At 45.2% G+C, this 18326-nt stretch overlaps 1 protein-coding gene across 1 annotated transcript in view; it reads right to left on the bottom strand.

Moving 5' to 3' along the window:
• Positions 1–18326, bottom strand: part of LOC105919290 (striatin) — a 38189-nt gene that overhangs the window by 8844 nt on the left and 11019 nt on the right. The window contains exons 2-10 of the mRNA XM_036137658.1: positions 14667–14770; positions 5164–5237; positions 4637–4721; positions 2922–3089; positions 2717–2852; positions 2507–2645; positions 1728–1841; positions 1316–1462; positions 1100–1236 (exon numbers count right to left, since the gene is read on the bottom strand). Coding sequence (XP_035993551.1) covers positions 1100–1236; positions 1316–1462; positions 1728–1841; positions 2507–2645; positions 2717–2852; positions 2922–3089; positions 4637–4721; positions 5164–5237; positions 14667–14770 — 1104 coding nt within the window. The remainder of the gene's footprint in view (positions 1–1099; positions 1237–1315; positions 1463–1727; positions 1842–2506; positions 2646–2716; positions 2853–2921; positions 3090–4636; positions 4722–5163; positions 5238–14666; positions 14771–18326) is intronic.

The following is an 18326-nucleotide window of genomic DNA, read 5'->3' as shown; positions in this document are numbered from 1 at the left end:
CTCCACCCATCCATCATCCCTCCTCCATCCATCCTCCATCCATCCATCATCCATCCATCCATCCATCCATCATCCATCCATCCATCCATCCTCCATCCATCCATCCATCATCCATCTATCCATCCATCCATCCATCCATCCATCCATCCATCATCCATCCATCCATCCATCCATCCTCCATTCATCCTCCACCCATCCATCCATCATCCATCCTCCATCAGTTAATTTTACTGCTCATGCAGACGACTGCTGGAGGTTCTCCTCCCTGTTAAAGGGGAGTTTTCCTCTCCACTGTCGCTTCATGCATGCTCAGTATGAGGGATTGCTGCAAAGCCATCAACAATGCAGACGACTGTCCACTGTGGCTCTACGCTCTTTCAGGAGGAGTGAATGCTGCTTGGAGAGACTTGATGCAACCTGCTGGGTTTCCTTAGAGAGGAAACTTTCTCACCAACCTGGAGGATCTGATGGAGTCTGACTTTGGAAAGAGCCTTGATGAGATGATGCTATATAAATAACTGAATTACAGATGAATGTTTAATGATAAAGTTAAAGATGCACAAAACAAGATCTATACATCATTATTTTATTGCCTCTTTATCTTTTCCATCTCATTTTTCTGTTAAAGAAAGAGATCCAGGATGGGGCCGTTTTACTCACATCATTCCAAAAAAAGGTAAAAAACAAAGCAACTGGACTTGTTTTCCGTAGTTGAAGACGTTTCTCTTCTTCTCCAGGAAGCTTTCTCAATTCAAAAAGTCTGGAGTAATGATGAGTACCAAGCTTTATACTACTGCCTAACAAAGGCCTGTAATGGCTTAGATAACATGCAAATTGAACAGAAACTGGTCCACTCCTCTGTAACGAGGAGTCGTTAGGGTCGTTATTGGCTTGGCTTAAAGGAACAATGTTTTGATCACCTGAATGAGGGTGAGAATTAAGGTGATGATTGGCTGGAATTAATCCTATAGCTGTGTTGTAAGTTTTAGAGAGTTAGAATCTAAGGCCTCCTCCTCTGTTTAAGGTTGGTTTCTCTCTCTTAACGTAGATGGCTTCCTTCACAAAGGAGCTGCATGGGGGGGGCAGCTCCTTTACTCACATCGTATCCCAGACTCTCTGCCTCGTTAGCGACCGTCAGTCCGGCCAGTTCTCCCAGTCCCAGCTCGTTGGACACGGCCTCGTCCACTCTCCCCAGGATGAAGGACTTCCCGGTGGACGGCAGGAACGTCATGGGCTCTGGGGGGGGGGGGGGGGCAGTTCAGAGCCGGACCGTTTACCTGCGGGCGGGGATGGCGGGCGAGGAGGCGGAGCTTACCGTCGTCCGGCCGACCGACCTCGTGCTCGTTGAGTCTGGGAACGCTGGGCCGGGAGGGGGGGGGCGCCGCCGCCGGCTGCATGGGGGGCAGCTCCTCGGTGTCCCGCAGGTTGGCCAGCATGTCCTGGAGTTTGGAGCGGTTCGGTCCTGGAGGAGGAGGAGGAGGAGGAGGAGGAGGAGGAGGAGGAGGAGGAGGAGGTTAAGTCTGAGACCCGCAGACACGCAGCAACAGAACCAGAGAACCCATCAACAAAAACATCCAGACATGGAAGAATTTCCTCAGTGTTCCTCGTCTGCTGGGTCCCTGTGGCTGCAGGGACTCTTACGGCCGGTAGGGGGCGCTGTTTGACCAAAGGAGAACCAGCGAGTGAAACTAGAAACAAAAGGTTAAATCTCCTGAATCAGGACTTACGCTTCACTCCTTTCTTGCCCCTCCGCTCCTTCTTGTACTGCTCCTTGAGCTGCGCGATCAGAACCTGGTCCACCTCCCAGCCCAGCTCCCCCACCGCAGACGCGTCCTCCTTCTCTGCAGGACGAGCAGCAGAGTTCTGGTCAAAGACCCGGAGAACCGCCGGCCCAGAAAATAAAGGTGTTAGGGTTCAGACAGAGAGAAGCGTAAGGAGAATAAAACGTCAGACGGACGGTTCTGAGGTCCAAACTGGAGCAAAGTACCGGCTGCTCACTAAAAAACATGCTCACTCAGCATGTTGCTATCGGGTCGGACTGGACCACCAGAACCCAGAATACAGAATCACAGGCTGCAGCTAAACTGTCTGACTTTATGACTTTATTGCTTAATGTCCGGTTTTATTGTTCCTCTGTAAAAATGATAAAAAATCAAAGTAAAAAGCGTAAAAGCCTGATGTGTTGCTGTTCCTGCTTTGGCCTGCAGGGGGAGCCGCTCAGCAAACTGGACCGCTTCTGATCACAGCTGACATCCACCAGAGAACATATCAGGCCCGGTTCTGGCCTGTGTTCTGGAGGTTCTGGAGGAAACCTTTGGACCCTTGCTCTCTAGAAGCACATCCAGAACCCGTCCTGAGAGTCCGACCCGGTTCACCTTACGGTTCTACGCTAAACTACAGCTGGCGGAGGAACCAGCAACCGCTGACGTCACAAAGGTTCTGACGTCCTCTGTAAGCCGTGTCCCGCGGTTCTGCAGCGGTTCTGCAGCGGTTCCGCCCGTCTCACCCCACTCCCCGCCGTCCTCGCCGCTCCGCGGGTCGGTTCCGTCCAGCTCGTCCGGACTCGCCAGGAAGTCGAAGCCCCTGAGGGCGTCCTCGGCGTCGGCGCTGAGGTCCGAAGCCGCCGGCCGCTTCTTGGGCGCCACCTGTGACAGGAACCGGTTTGGGTCACAGAAACACAAGAACCGGCACCGTTTGGACCGAGCGGGCTTCTTACGGCCGGCGGGTCCAGGGTGGTTCCGTCCTTGGACTCGCTCTCCTCCTCCTCCTCTTCCTCGTCGCTGAACCCGGCGGTACCGCTCTCGATGAACCGGAACGCCTCCAGAACCGCCGAGTCGGACGCGTCGGGTTTACTGGAGGGACAGGCGACCCGGTTAGTTCTCCACCCAGAACCACGGCGGGTTCTGGAGGCCGGCTCTTACCTGACCATGCCGCTGTCCTTCAGGGAGGACGGCTCGGTTCCGTTCACCATGGGCTCGGTTCTCCTCTCCGGGTTGTCCTCAGATTCTCCGGTCAGACCCAGCAGAACCCGGACCCGCTGGGACTTCACGTCCAGGATGGTGTCGGTGTAGCCGACCTCCGTCAGGTACCTGGGGAACCGGGTCAGAGTCAGAATGGACCTGGTTCTGTTCATCAACGTCCTGCAGCTCCAGAACCGGTTCTGGAACAATCAGGCAAAACATCACGACCAGGAGAAGCGCCTCAGCCCGGTTCTGTCCGACACCTTCCTATCAGAACCTCAACTCGTTCTCCGACCCAAATGGGTCCCGCTGGGACCAGAAGGTTCTGACCCGATCATCCACCGCTCGCGTTTGCCTGAAGTTACTGAGAGAATCTCTCTGAATGGACCGGACCCTGAATTCCAGAACCCGTTTCCAGGAAAACGTCAGACGCTCAACCTTCCGGTTCTGTTGGACCCGAGTCTGGCGTTTAGAACCAGCACAGAACCAACACAGAACCTGCTCCAGTTGCAGCGGCGCTGTGTTCTGCTGACTCAGCAGAACTCACGCCGGGCCGGGTTCAGAACCAGCTATCACAGTTTTATTAAAGACAGTGAACTCAGCACTGATACTGAAATATCCCAGCTTTATTTACAACAGTGAACTCAGCACTGACACTGAAATATCCCAGCTTTATTTACAACAGTGAACTCAGCACTGACGCTGAAATATCCCAGTTTTATTAAAGACAGTGAACTCAGCACTAATGCTGAAATATCCCAGTTTTATTACAGACAGTGAACTCAGCAATGACGCTGAAATATCCCAGTTTTATTACAGACAGTGAACTCAGCACTGACACTGAAATATCCCAGTTTTATTAAAGACAGTGAACTCAGCACTGACACTGAAATATCCCAGCTTTATTTACAACAGTGAACTCAGCACTGACACTGAAATATCCCAGTTTTATTAAAGACAGTGAACTCAGCACTGATACTGAAATATCCCAGTTTTATTAAAGACATTGAACTCAGCACTGATACTGAAATATCCCAGCTTAATTTACAACAGTGAACTCAGCACTGACGCTGAAATATCCCAGTTTTATTAAAGACAGTGAACTCAGCACTAATGCTGAAATATCCCAGTTTTATTAAAAACAGTGAACTCAGCACTGACACTGAAATATCCCAGCTTAATTTACAACAGTGAACTCAGCACTGACGCTGAAATATCCCAGTTTTATTAAAGACAGTGAACTCAGCACTAATGCTGAAATATCCCAGTTTTATTACAGACAGTGAACTCAGCACTGACGCTGAAATATCCCAGTTTTATTACAGACAGTGAACTCAGCACTAATGCTGAAATATCCCAGTTTTATTACAGACAGTGAACTCAGCACTGACGCTGAAATATCCCAGTTTTATTACAGACAGTGAACTCAGCACTGACACTGAAATATCCCAGCTTTATTACAGACAGTGAACTCAGCACTAGATGGTCTGAAGAACTGAACTGGACCTGAAACCCTTTGGGAACCCGTCAGCAGACAAGAACTCGACCTGGTTCTGGTTTTTCTGACGCTGTTTGTTTCCCATTTAGATATTTAACCTGTAATAAGGAGATAGTCTGTGTGTGTGTGTGTGTGTGTGTGTGTGTGTGGGGGGGGGGGGGGGGGGGGGTGGACTCACTGTCGGAGCAGCTGCCGTCCCTGTTTCCAGCTGAGCTGATGGCTGCTGTTCGGAGGACTCTGAGCGTCGCTCTCATTCCCTTCATCTGAGGCAGAAGCACAAGGAGAAACTTCTGAGGTCCGACCGTCTGAACATTCTGTAAATTTAAGGTTCTGCAGCGTCTGTGCTGTCAGTTATCAGGGCTGAAATCAGAGGCAACCGGACTTTATTCTCTCAGTGTTTATGAACATCCAGGTTGGTTCTGGTGGCGCTGATCTCTCTGGACATCACGGTCACTCCTGGATCCCAGAAACTGAACTAAACTACAGGAACGTCTGGAGCAGCAGGAGGACCAGCAGCCAGACTCAGAGGTCCTCTGGTAGCAAAGCCTTCAGAGAACAGAGGAGGAGGATGGAGCTTCAGCTGCAGGTAGATCAGAACCTCCAGAACCGACAGAGACTCCTGGACAGGTGAGGAAACGTCTTCAGGAGAACTGAGAGAAGGTCCTGCTGCCTCTGATTTACAGTTTAAAGCATTTTAATTCTCACCTGAATCGTAAGTCGGAGCTTTGATTTCTCCTTGGTTCAGTTCTGTCCCATATTTCAGTTTGTGGTATTTGGCTCTGAGAACAAACAATAAAGAGCTGGATAAACACATCAGACGCACTGAAGGCTGAAACATGTCCTGATGTTTAAAGCTGTAAATCATCAGAACCAGAACTGAACTGGACCTCAGAGGTTCACATGTCATTTTCTCTGTAATCACTGAAACTAACTCAGTTCTGTTCATCCTGGCGTCCCTAAACGGCCCTGAAGCTTCACACAGCAGAGCAGGCGCCACTTACCCTTTGGTTTAATTCAGCATGTTTAAAAAGTATCTTCATTAGAACCTTCAAAAACTGATAGAATCTGTTGATGAAGCAAAATATTTCCCTCACTACAAAAATAAAAATACAGTTATGTTAAAGGAATCGCTTGTTGATTTTCATCAGAACTCTTGCTGCAGCATTTTGGATCAGCTGAAGGCTTTGAACTGCATTTTGTGGACTTCCTGATAGTAAAGAATTACAATAGTCCAGCCTTGAAGTAACAAATGCATGGACTAGTTTTTCAGCATCACTCCTGGACAGAATGTTTCTAATTTTGGGAATATTCCTGAGGTGAAAAAAGGAAACTCTGGAAACCTGTTTAATATGGGATTTAAATGTCTTGGTCAAAAATAACACCAAGATTTTTAACTTTATTACCAGAGGCCAAGTTAATGCCATCCAGATTAAGTGATTGGTTAAGAACTTTATTTTTTGAGGACTCTGGCCCAAAGATTAAAACTTCGGTCTTGTCAGAATTTAAATGCAGGAAATTTAAAGTCATCCAGCTTTTGATGTCATCAAGACATGACTGCAGTCGAAGTAATTGATTGGATTTATCAGGATTTATGGATAAATATAGCTGAGTGTCATCAGCATAACAGTGGAAATTAATCCCATGCTGTCTGATAATTTTACCAATCGGAAGCATATATATAGTAAATAGAATTGGTCCAAGGACTGAACCCTGTGGTACTCCACAAGTGACCCTAGAGTTTGAGGAAGATTTATTATTAACATGAACAAACTGGAATCTGTCTGACAGATAAGATTTAAACCAGCCTAATGCTTTTCCCTTAATCCCTACAGTATGCTCAAGTCTTTGTAGGAGAATATTGTGATCAACTGTATCAAACGCAGCACTGAGATCTAACAGGACAAGTATAGACACAAGTCCATTATCTGAGGCCATGAGAATATCATTAGTGACCTTCACCAGAGCTGTTTCAGTGCTATGATGAGCTCTGAAGCCTGACTGAAACTCCTCAAGTAGGTCATTACTTTGTAAATGTTCACATAGTTGATTAGCAACTACTTTCTCAAGAATTTGAGAAAAAGTGTTAACGACCAGAAGTCAAGCTTACAGAGACGTGGAGGCATTCTGTAGTGACTACTTGTCTATGGAAAAACTTAAAAGTAAACGAACAAAAATTAAATGTAAATCAAATAGTTACTTGATGAATAGTGGGTTTCCGGGTTTACGCAGTACAAAAAATTCTCAAAATACGTCAAAAAATGCAGTTCTGAGAGTTTATTCCAGGCCTCTTCAAGGAAAAAATAAACATGATACAAACTGAAAACTACTTGCTGCCTTGGCTGCCCTGGTTTCAGCCTTTGTGCTCGCTTCACCTGCTACTCACTGACTAACCAGGCTGAGTGACTTGCTTCCTGAAAGGACTGGTAGACTGCCAGACTGCAGCACTGGAAGACTGGTAAAAAACCATAAGCCCACCCACTTTCCATCCTGAGCTACCTGGAGTCCATGTATTTATACACCAGACACACCCAAAACCCAAACAAAATCAATTAACTAATTAAACAATTTACTAAGAAATAATTGTATTCTAAACAACTGTATTCTAAATGCAACAAATAACCAAATAAATACAAATGAACTAAATAATCTGAGTTCTAAAACAAAAATAGAGAAATGGCTCCTACACTCCGGCCCCTAATTGTGCATTACATCACAATTACTTCTCTAACTAAAGGAGCTATTCTAACAACAATTTCAATACAAATATTTCAATGCAAATCTTCTGGGTTCTTCATTCTTCTTTATGATGAACCTGCAAAGAGATTGGATATAGACAGAGAGAAAGGAAGAGAGAGAAAGAAAGAATAAAATATCCTTAGTCCGCAGATGCTTCCAAAAGCAAGCAGAGCTTCGTCACTGGTCTCTCCAACACACTGGTTTTGGTCCGAAGTTGCACTGAACGAACCAGTCCTCGTGCATCAGCATTGACAGCCAGGACTCTCCCCATCTGCCAACATCCTCTGGGTGCCGTCACATCTGCAATCAGGACAATATCGCCAGCAGTGATGTTTCTTCTCGGTCTCATCCATTTTTGTCTTTCCTGCATCAAAGGCAAATACTCAGAGATCCATCTTTTCCAAAACAGTTCAGCCATATACTGTACTTGTTTCCAACGTCGTCTGAGGTATAGATCTTGCTTTTGAAACAGTCCGGGTGGCATAACAGGTTTGTTCTTTAGTGTCAGGATGTGATTTGGTGTGAGGGCTTCTAAATCATTTGAATCGTCAGAGACCAGTGTGATGGGTCTATCATTCAAAATGGCTTCAGCCTCACAGAAAACAGTTTGCAAAGTTTCATCATCCACAACCTGCTGTTTTAGAACTGAGGTGAGTATACTTCTGACAGAACGAATCAAGCGCTCCCAGACACCACCTTGATGTGAAGCTACCGGTGTATTAAAGTGCCAGTTTATGCCATCTTGGACCAGAACTCTTTGTATTTTGCTCTGGTTCAAGGCAGCCAGATTTTCTCTTAGTTCTCTGTTGGCTCCCACAAAATTTGTGCCGTTGTCTGACCTGATGGAAGAGACTGGACCACGTCTACAGATGAATCTTCTAATTGCATTGATACAAGAGTCTGCATCAAGGGTATGAGCCACCTCCAAATGAACAGCACGACTTGTTGGGCACGTGAATATTACTCCATACCGTTTGAGCAGACTTCTGCCTCTCTTAACATCAATGGGGCCAAAATAATCAACTCCCACATCTGTAAATGGAGCTTTGACTGGTGCAACCCTTTCCTGGGGTAGGTCAGCCATTTTTTGTTCCAAAAGCTTTCCTCTATTTTTTCTACAGGTCACACAATCAGACAAGATTTTTCTGGCAGCAGAGTTTCCATTGATTATCCAGTATCTCTGACGCAGCCTGGACAGCATGTGGTTTCTTCCTGCGTGACCAAGCAGATGGTGAATGTAGAACAGAATTAATGTTGCCACATGCATGTCTTTGGACAGGATGACAGGATGTTTAGTTTCAGACGGCATAGCAGCTCTTTTGAGGCGTCCACCCACTCTGAGGACTCCATTGTCCAACACTGGATCAAGTCTGTACAGCTGGCTGTCTTTAGAAACAATCCTGTTGGCTTTGATCGAGGTGATCTCTGGACCAAACCTGCGACGTTGTTCAAACTGAATAATGAAATGCTCATCTTTAGCCAGATCTTCAGATGTCAAACACTGCTTCTTCAGCCTAGCTTTAAATTGCTGCATCTTTTGTGACACCTTTTCCTGCTTGGTGTTTCCATCTTCTGCTGACTGCTGTAACATGGCAGAAAACTCTTGTCTTTTTTGAGACAACAAAATAAGGAGTTTTTTGAGCTTTAAAACCCAAGCTACAGATGTCTTTAGCTTTGCCCAAGATGAGAAATAGGAGATGAAAACACTGGTAGGGCATTTAATCTTCTCAACAACAGCGTTGATAGTCACATTCTTTTTTATTTCAGAATCATCAGCAGGAAGAGAGTCATACCTTACTTCCAGTTTAGGCCATTTATCTTCAGACTCAAGCAGGAACTTAGGACCATTAATCCATTTACTTTGCTCCATAAAGTCTTCTGCTTTCATCCCTCTTGATGCTTCATCAGCTGTAGGCAAAGATTTCAGGCAATCATCCACATAGAAATTATGCTTAATTGTACTGACCACTTCGGCTGGAAATTGCTGAGCATTATCTTCTGCTGTTCTTCTTAATGCATAATTTGCACAGCTCGGCGAGGACACTGCTCCAAACAGATGCACTGTCATTCGATATTCTTGTGGAACTTGTGATGTGTTACCATTGGGCCACCAGAGGAAGCGAAGAAAGTCTCTATGTTTCTCTGGAACATAGACCTGGTGAAACATGGCTTGAATATCTGCCATAATGGCAATTGGCTCTTGTCTAAAGCGCACAAGGACTTCCACAACTGAGTTGGTCAGATCTGGTCCTTGTAACAGCTGGCAATTCAGTGAGGTCCCCTTGAATGTTGCAGCACAATCAAAAACAACTCGTAGTTTGCCTTTTCTGGGGTGATAAACACCATGGTGGGGTATATACCACACTTTTCCCTCACTGCCCACTAAGCGATCACTTGGAACAACTTCAGCATATCCATTACATATCATGTCATCCATAAATGCAATGTAGTCTTTCTTGAAGGTGATGCTCTTATCAAACTTCCTTTTAAGGCTTTGAAGACGTTGCTCTGCAATACAGCGGTTCACTGGCAAGGTGGAATTTTCAGCCTTAAAAGGCAAATCAATGCAATAATGTCCATTGATTAAATGTGCTGTATTGTTCATGTTATCCATAAACTTGATATCTTCTCTGGACATTTCAATCTGTTCTTGGGATGTTTTTTCATTGAAATCATGATTATATTGTTCAATCAACATTGTTTCCAGATTTTGTACAGAAATCCTGTTTGCGGTGAAAGCATGACAGTCTGTCTTTCTCCTTTCACTCCTAAGTGGTCCATTGATGACCCACCCAACTCGAGTCCAAACTGCATATGGGCCATCATCCTGGCTGTTTATCAGCTCCCACGGCTCCATTACTTTAGGTGCGTCTGTGCCAATGAGTAAATCTACATCAGCATCTAAGTTGTGGAGCTTGATACTTTGCAGGTATGGCCACTGGTTAATGTCCTCCTGTTGTGGAACATTTCGCTTTGAAACAGGCATTCGTTTTTGTGTCATGACATCTGGAAGCTCAATGAAATCATTTTTATCAAACGCTGCTACTTGCAGTCCAGAGATGATGTTTGTACTCACAATGTCTTTATGACCCATCGTTTGCAGCTGAATGCTTGTTCTCTTGCCCTTCAGTTGCAGCCTTCTGGCCAGACTTTCTGTGCAGAATGTTGCTGTGCTGCCCGGGTCCAGAAATGCATATGTCTGCACAGTTGTGTTGGTTTTTGGACTCCTAACTTGAACTGCAACAATAGAGAGAATTGAATTATCTTCATCACAGACCCTAATATGACTACAGGTTTGAGTCATTGTGGACGTGGTTCTCAGAGAATTCTGTGGACATCTGGAGAAAGCTTTTGTGGTTTCCTTGTCAATGTGCAGGACACTGGGATGTTGTTGGTGACAGACAGTACAGATCAAGCGACCTCTGCATTCTTTGCTTATGTGTCCCACCTTTAAACAGCCAAAACACATGCCTTTTTCCTTAATAAAGTTCACTTTATCCTTGTGTGGCTTGTCTTTGAACTTAAAACATTTGTCAACTGAGTGATTACTTTTGAAACAATACAAACAGTTGTGGTTTTTAGAGGACTTCATCTCATCTTCAGATGATTCATTATTCACTGAAAGGACTTTTGTGAAAAAGCTGCTCCCCTTTTTCTTTAGTTTTGTAAGGCCGCTACTGGGGTTTTTAGAGCTGAGCTGTTGAACATCAGTGATATTGCCAAACAACGGATCAGATGCAATTTTAACCTGCTTTTCAACAAAAGCAACAAGATCAGTAAATAGTGCTCTTTGATTCCTTTTTTCTTGCAGGTCACAGGCTGCATTTCTCCATCTTTCTCTCATTTTGTAGGGAAGCTTAAAGATTATGCTCCTCATATTTGAAGGCAAGTCCAGTTCTTTCATATGAATGAGGTGTTTCGTTAAATTTGAGCATCCCTTAAGAAACAGAGCAAATGCTTGCAGTGAGTTAATATCCTCACTTTTAATAGCTGGCCAGTTGTTAATTTTATCCATATAGGCCTGTGCAATCTTGTATTCATTTCCAAAATGTTCAGAAAGAAGATTTTTAGCTTGAAGATAGCCCAATTCCGATGGTAAATGCTGGCAACTATGCACAAGGTCTCTAGGTTGTCCCCTAGTGAATTGTTCTAGAAAGTGCAAACAATCGCTCAGGTTAGATGTTTTGGCCTCCACGCTGTTCTCAAAAGCTCTTATGAATGATTTGTATTCAAGAGGGTTGCCATCAAAAATTGGAATGTTTCTTGGTGGCAAGACCGAACTCTGACTCTGCTGAACCAACATGGCAGTGATGTCATTTTGCCTTTGCATGATGTTAATTATACTGGTTTGATGATCCAATTTTTCCAGTTGTGGCTTTACACTTGTGTCTGGACTTTGAACATTTAGTTGAACATGGACACTTTGTGGCTCAGTGTTTTGAATTGCTGACTTATGTTTCAATCGAACAACTGGATGTTCAGAGATTGCAGAGGACATTTTAACAACGTCCACGTCCTCAGGGACAAATATGTTGGCACTTGGATTAAGTTTTGGCGCCGACTTACAAATACCCCTTTTAATGTAAGAGTTCATGCCATCAGAACATTTCGAGCCACCTTGTGAATTTATTTCTAATACGCGAAGCTTTGCATTAGCAGCCGCTAGTTCCGTCTCAAGTTCAAATTGCTCCTTTTCTTGCTTTAGCTTCTCCTCCATGGCTTCAAGCTGATGCTTCCTTTTGAGAGCTGCAGCACGCTCCAGCAGCGCTGCTCTTTCAGCCTCTGCTCTTATGCGTGCAGATGCAGTGGAAGAGACACGGGACAATTGAGAGCATACATTGGACTTTACAGAGCACACATTGGAAAGACTGTCTTCAGGGTTAATTAAATATTCAGCGTTGTCTTTGGCTTGGTCATCAGCATTTGGTATCACAAAGGGCTCACTCAGTTCACATAACCAGCCCTTGACACGTTCAGTAAACGCCAGGTAAGTACTCATTTTACTTTGAAAATGTTCATTTTGTTTCTTAAGTTCATCAGAGGGGAGTGGCAAACTTGTTAATTGTTTATGCGACACCTCTGCATCCTCACAACATTGCATAAATGTAGTCAGAAGTGACTTGACTGAGTCAGCGTTATCCTTGGAGTCCATCAACACATTTAAATCATCTTTTATCCGTTTTGCTTGTTTCAATTTAGCAGTTCTTTTATCTTGGCATGTTTTCATATATGACATCAAGCCTTTCTCAGTGAATTTAATGCTTCTTTTGGATGAAACCTCTGAGTCACTCTTTGCCATCTGTGGTTTTGTTACATCAGACATTTTTGCACAAACTTTAAACTGCATGTAACTTTGTTGTTGCCTTTGTTCCGTTTATATTTCAAATCCACTTGCTTTGTTTAGGAGTGCAATGCTTTAATTCAATCTTTAACTCATCTTCATGTTGACAAACTTGTACTTTAACATTGATTGCTATCATCAAACTCCAATCGTCTGGCCGTTTTTCCTTTACAGCATTAGCAATCTTTGTACATACCGTTGTCATCGAAGAGGGACAAGAGTGTTTGTGGCTTATATCTGAGGCACCTCATGGCTTGTGGGCGTGGCACTTCCTCCTCCTGACATTGTCCAAGAACAAAGAAGTGGAATCCTCCATGGCTTTACCATCCACTCATCAGCAGATTTGAGATCGTTGAAAACAAAGGTCCAAGGCCGGGTTTTTTACTTGTTGTAGTGACTACTTGTCTATGGAAAAACTTAAAAGTAAACGAACAAAAATTAAATGTAAATCAAATAGTTACTTGATGAATAGTGGGTTTCCGGGTTTACGCAGTACAAAAAATTCTCAAAATACGTCAAAAAATGCAGTTCTGAGAGTTTATTCCAGGCCTCTTCAAGGAAAAAATAAACATGATACAAACTGAAAACTACTTGCTGCCTTGGCTGCCCTGGTTTCAGCCTTTGTGCTCGCTTCACCTGCTACTCACTGACTAACCAGGCTGAGTGACTTGCTTCCTGAAAGGACTGGTAGACTGCCAGACTGCAGCACTGGCAGACTGGTAAAAAACCATAAGCCCACCCACTTTCCATCCTGAGCTACCTGGAGTCCATGTATTTATACACCAGACACACCCAAAACCCAAACAAAATCAATTAACTAATTAAACAATTTACTAAGAAATAATTGTATTCTAAACAACTGTATTCTAAATGCAACAAATAACCAAATAAATACAAATGAACTAAATAATCTGAGTTCTAAAACAAAAATAGAGAAATGGCTCCTACACATTCCTTTCATGTTTGAAATCTTTGTTTTAGTGAGTTGGCTTTTAGATGAAATTAGTGATGAAAGCAACTTCATTTTCAAATCTATGTTAATTCTAATAAACCTGTAGTGTCGTTACCTCATATGTGGACTTGAATTTGTTAAAATTTATTTTCTGTTCAGTGCTTTGTACATGTCATTTGGGCGTAAAACCAAAGCTTCTCTGAGTGAAAGGAGCAGGAATCATCTGGAAACTGCTCATCTGTGAGTAAAACTCATTAACCTGCAGCTGCAGCTCGTTCACACCAACGTAGACTTATTGTCTTTTTATGCGTCGTGTCGCAGCGTTTAGGGCATCCCATGCGGAGCGGATAATTTATGAGCCAGGACCGTTCTACTGCATGAATACGTTTATTAGATCCACATTCAAACAGCATCAAGGTAGGCAGACCTGCAGTAATATTATGTTTTTGTGACCTTAAACCTTTGGGGGGATTGTGTTGTGGACTTATTCTCTTTTCCCACACGCTTCCTAGCTCTAAAATCTCTGAGGTTCTGATTAATACTGGATGGTTGCTCAGGCAAGGCAAGGCAAATTTATTTATAGAGCACAATTCAGTACAAAGACAATGCAAAGTGCTTTACATGATTAAAATATAGGAATAAAAGCAAGTAGGAATAAAATGTAGATAGAAAATAGAATAAAAGCAAGTAGGGAGAGAATGTAGAAACAAAGAAGAACATTAAAAACACTAAAACAGTTGTCATCAAACACCTTGATTAGGGCGGTCTCTGTACTGTGGTGAGGAAACCTGACTGGAAAACATCAAAGCGGCTGGTCGTAGTTAAGAAGGTGTTTAATTTTTAAAACTCAGCTTTTTCTATAATCTACTGATAAAGGAGGTTTGAGATGGGCCTGAAGTTCTGGAGGAGAAGTTTGTCTAAATTGTTCTTTTTCAGCAGTGGTTTGATAATTGCTGTTTTTAGGGACTGGAGGAAAACTCCTGACAGAAGGGACGTGTTTATTATCTGAGTCAGATCAGACGCTATGACAGGCAGAACGTTCTAAAAGAACGCTGTGGGGAGAACATGAAGGCAGCAGGAGGAGGAACTTAGCTGCTGAACGATCTGCTCTAAGCTTTTGTGCTCAGGTTATCCGTCAGTTAAAGGAAATCCCACGTTTAAACACACGTCTCAGCTCACCGTTCCTGTTTCAGGGCGTACTCCAGCATCTTGATCCGTCTCACCAGGTCCTTCTTCAGGTTCTCCTGTCCTCGCCGTTCCCCCTGCAGAAAGGCAATTTGCGCCTGGAGAGACCAGAGCAACACAAAGATGTTCAGACTTTACTCCACATTCAGCAGCTCGGCCTGTTCGACGTCAGCTAACCCTGAGGCATCGAGATTTAACCCCCAGAAAACAGATCAGCAGAGACACCCACCCCCACAGCAGACTCATCCCCAAAGGTGACCTGCCCCCTCACAGGAGACCCCCCACAGGTGACCCGCCCCCCAAAGGTGACCTGCCCCCCACAGGAGACCCGCCCCCCAAAGGTGACCTGCCCCCCACAGGAGACCCGCCCCCACAGGTAATGGGGTACCGCGCGCGAGCTATTTTTAGAAACACAACGTCACGATGACGTCACATCACGTGGTACGCAGTGTGGCAAACTCCGGAAAGCCGCTGTTGTTTTGCTGTAAAAGAGACGTGCGTTAGCCTTGGTTTTACTCGGTAAACGACTGCTTTTTCCAAATCTAAGACCATGGTTTTTAAACATTGTTGCTATGGAACGTGCAACAGCGACTCGAGTTACGCTGATCGGCCGCATATGAAGGATGTTTTCTTCAAGACTGCCAAGGAGAAATGTGCACACCGGGGCGGTCGGCCTACACAACAGTTCAACCCGGAAAAAGTTACCAAATTCAAGTACATATGTAGCAAGCATTTTGTTGGAGGAAAGGGCCCAACCGAAGAACATCCTGACCCAATTCCAGCAACATCAAGTCAAGGTAAGAGTATTTTGGTGGCTGACATGTTAATAAAGTAGCGCCTGCTACCATGATAGCATATAGGCTATCATGGTAGCAGGCGCTAACATGATACCCTGCTACCAGGATAGCTTACTCAAAAACAATTCAAATGAGACAAACATTAAACATATACCCATTCCTGGACGGTGATTGCAAACAACAACAAAAAAAAACGGCCGACGCTGCCATGATCGCCGCGCAGGAAAAAAAAACAAAGCTTACCGTTCATCAACTCGGCCAGTTTTCCAGTCTTTTTAAGCCCTCGAACCTCAAGCCATCGTTTGAGCTGAAGGTTGGTGTGTTCTTCGACAGTTCGACCAGTAATCCGTGTGCCTGGAACATCGTCTTGGGAAAGTTTAACGGCAGTAAAGTCGGTCATATCCGTTATCCGTGCGTTCTCTCCTGTATGCGTTCTCTCCTGTATGTCCTACCTAAGCGGCAAAAGGGGCGTTGCTCTTGAGACGGTGACGTCACGTGCGCGGTACCGCATTCCCCCACAGGAGACCCGCCCCCCAAAGGTGACCTGCCGCCCACAGGAGACCCGCCCCCCTAAGGTGACCCGCCCCCCACAGGTAATCCCCAACAGGAGACCCACCCCCAAAGGTGACCTGCCCCCAACAGGAGACCCGCCCCCCAAAGGTGACCCGCCCCCCAAAGGTGACCCGCCCCCCACAGGAGACCCACCCCCAAAGGTGACTCGCCCCCCAAAGGTGACCCGCCCCCCCACAGGAGACCCACCACAGGAGACCCGCCCCCCAAAGGTGACCTGCCCCGCACAGGAGACCCACCCCCCACAGGTAATCCCCCACAGGAGACCCACCCCCAAAGGTGACCTGCCCCCAACAGGAGACCCACCCCCAAAGGTGACCCGCCCCCCACAGGAGACCTGCCACAGGTGACCCACCCCCCACAGGTAATCCCCCACAGGAGACCCACCCCCAAAGGTTACCCGCCGCCCAAAGTGACCGGCCCCCCCACAGGAGACCCCCCACAGGAGACCCCCCCCCCACAGGTGAACAGGGGTGTAACAATACATTGATCCACATCTATATATCGATTCAATGATTAATGATTCAAAACATCGATACAAAATGCAAATATTGATTCACATTGCCGTATTTAAGATACGCTTTTATTTTGAAATTCAGGCATGAGCCTATAGTGAACAGGAGATCTATTATTATGTTAATTTTAAATCAAACAAATGCTTTTTTTATTTGATATCGACGTAAATAATAGTTATATTGGCAGATGATATATCAATCGCATCGATGGGGAACCGTAACAAACTTTATGACATCGGCAAATATCGTATCATCATCCAAACAAATGGATATAACATCGTACCGTGATAAAGCTGCTGCCCCCCCAGGTGAAGTGGATGTTTAAAGTTGTGTCTAATTCTCGGTCAGTCGGCTCCATGCGGATCCTGATCCCCGCTGACGGATCAGACTCAGGAGGTTTTCAGGCTGCGGGGTCAAGAGGTCGCTGACCCAAAGCCTTCTGGGAAACGAGACCAGCGGAGCAACCGTCAACCTGTTCTCACGCCAGGCCTCTTTCAGCCGACATGTTCCAGCGTCTGAGGACGGCGTGGCAGCCTGGGAACAGACGGCCGACCCGACCCGATCTGACCCGACCCGATCTGAGGTCCAACATGGCTGCCGTGTCTGAGCAGAAGATAAATCTCCTGGAAAATTCCTCCACTAGTTTTTACTATCACTTTATTTAAGATGCAAGTTAGTTCATATATAAAACTTAGTCAGTAAATAAAAAAATAGTCTGAATTTCCCCAGACGGCTGAAATGCCAAAGGCTCCACATGCTCACCTCAACGTGACTGAGCTGCAGGTCCGTCAGGAAGTTATTCTACGCTGAAAGCTGCACGTCAGGTTAAAACAGCGTAAAAGTGGAAACAGCAGCAGACTTCCACCGGTCTAAGCATCATCATCATCATCGTCATCATCATCATCATGTTACGCCTCTTTGGCTGCGTCCACACGGCAGCTTTTCATGCTAACATCCGGTTTATTTCTGAAATCTGATTTTTTTTTGAGGTGGCCGTTCATATTATTATAAAATGCGGCTGTAATCAGACTGAGCGGTTAGAAGGGTCCCTAACCCAGGCGCAGATAACAGGAGGAGACGCCGCAGCAGCCACCGTTTACGGACGTAATGGTGAATGTTTTTAAAAGTGTTCAGTAAAGTTTTGTTTTAAAAAAAACTTGAAAACAAACAAAAAATGTGAATACCTGACGGCGTCTCTCCTTGTTAGAAAGCTGCTGAGAACATTAACACCAGATCAGTGAGACGAAGGTAAGAATAAAGCAGCAACGCTGTTAATAAAGCTGTTTATGGAGCGCTGCTGCTGGGTGGATGTAGAGAGACAAGACGTTAAAGACGGATAAAATGTGACATGAGCATTCAGACTGCAGACGCTTTGAAAAAGATCGGAATTGGGCCGTTCACATCACCGTGAAAAAGACGGACATGAGTCCCATATCGGCCAAAAAAATCGGATTTGGGTGGCATTTCTCTGCAGTGTGAACGTAGCCTTAGTTTCTGCACCCTGCTTGGCCTTAGCGCCTCCACAAGGGGGCAGCAAAGGGTACCGTACGCTTTAAAAGGGCCACTTTCACTGAGGCAGAACTCATCCAGAATTTATATGCTAGCATTTCCGCTCGTGCATGAAACCACGTCAGTAAACGTCCCGGTTATCAAATAAAGAGCGAGTTTTAACAGCAGTAATCGCCTAAAGAACGATGCAGAACGATGCAGAGAAACCAGGAAACGGCAGATTTCTCTCCCTGCTGCCTATAATCATGACGTCACACTCCTGA

Source organism: Fundulus heteroclitus, chromosome 5, assembly GCF_011125445.2.
Source record: "Fundulus heteroclitus isolate FHET01 chromosome 5, MU-UCD_Fhet_4.1, whole genome shotgun sequence".
NCBI lineage: Eukaryota > Metazoa > Chordata > Actinopteri > Cyprinodontiformes > Fundulidae > Fundulus > Fundulus heteroclitus.
Note: the sequence above shows the minus strand (reverse complement) of the source record. Positions and strands in the feature narration are given on the sequence as shown.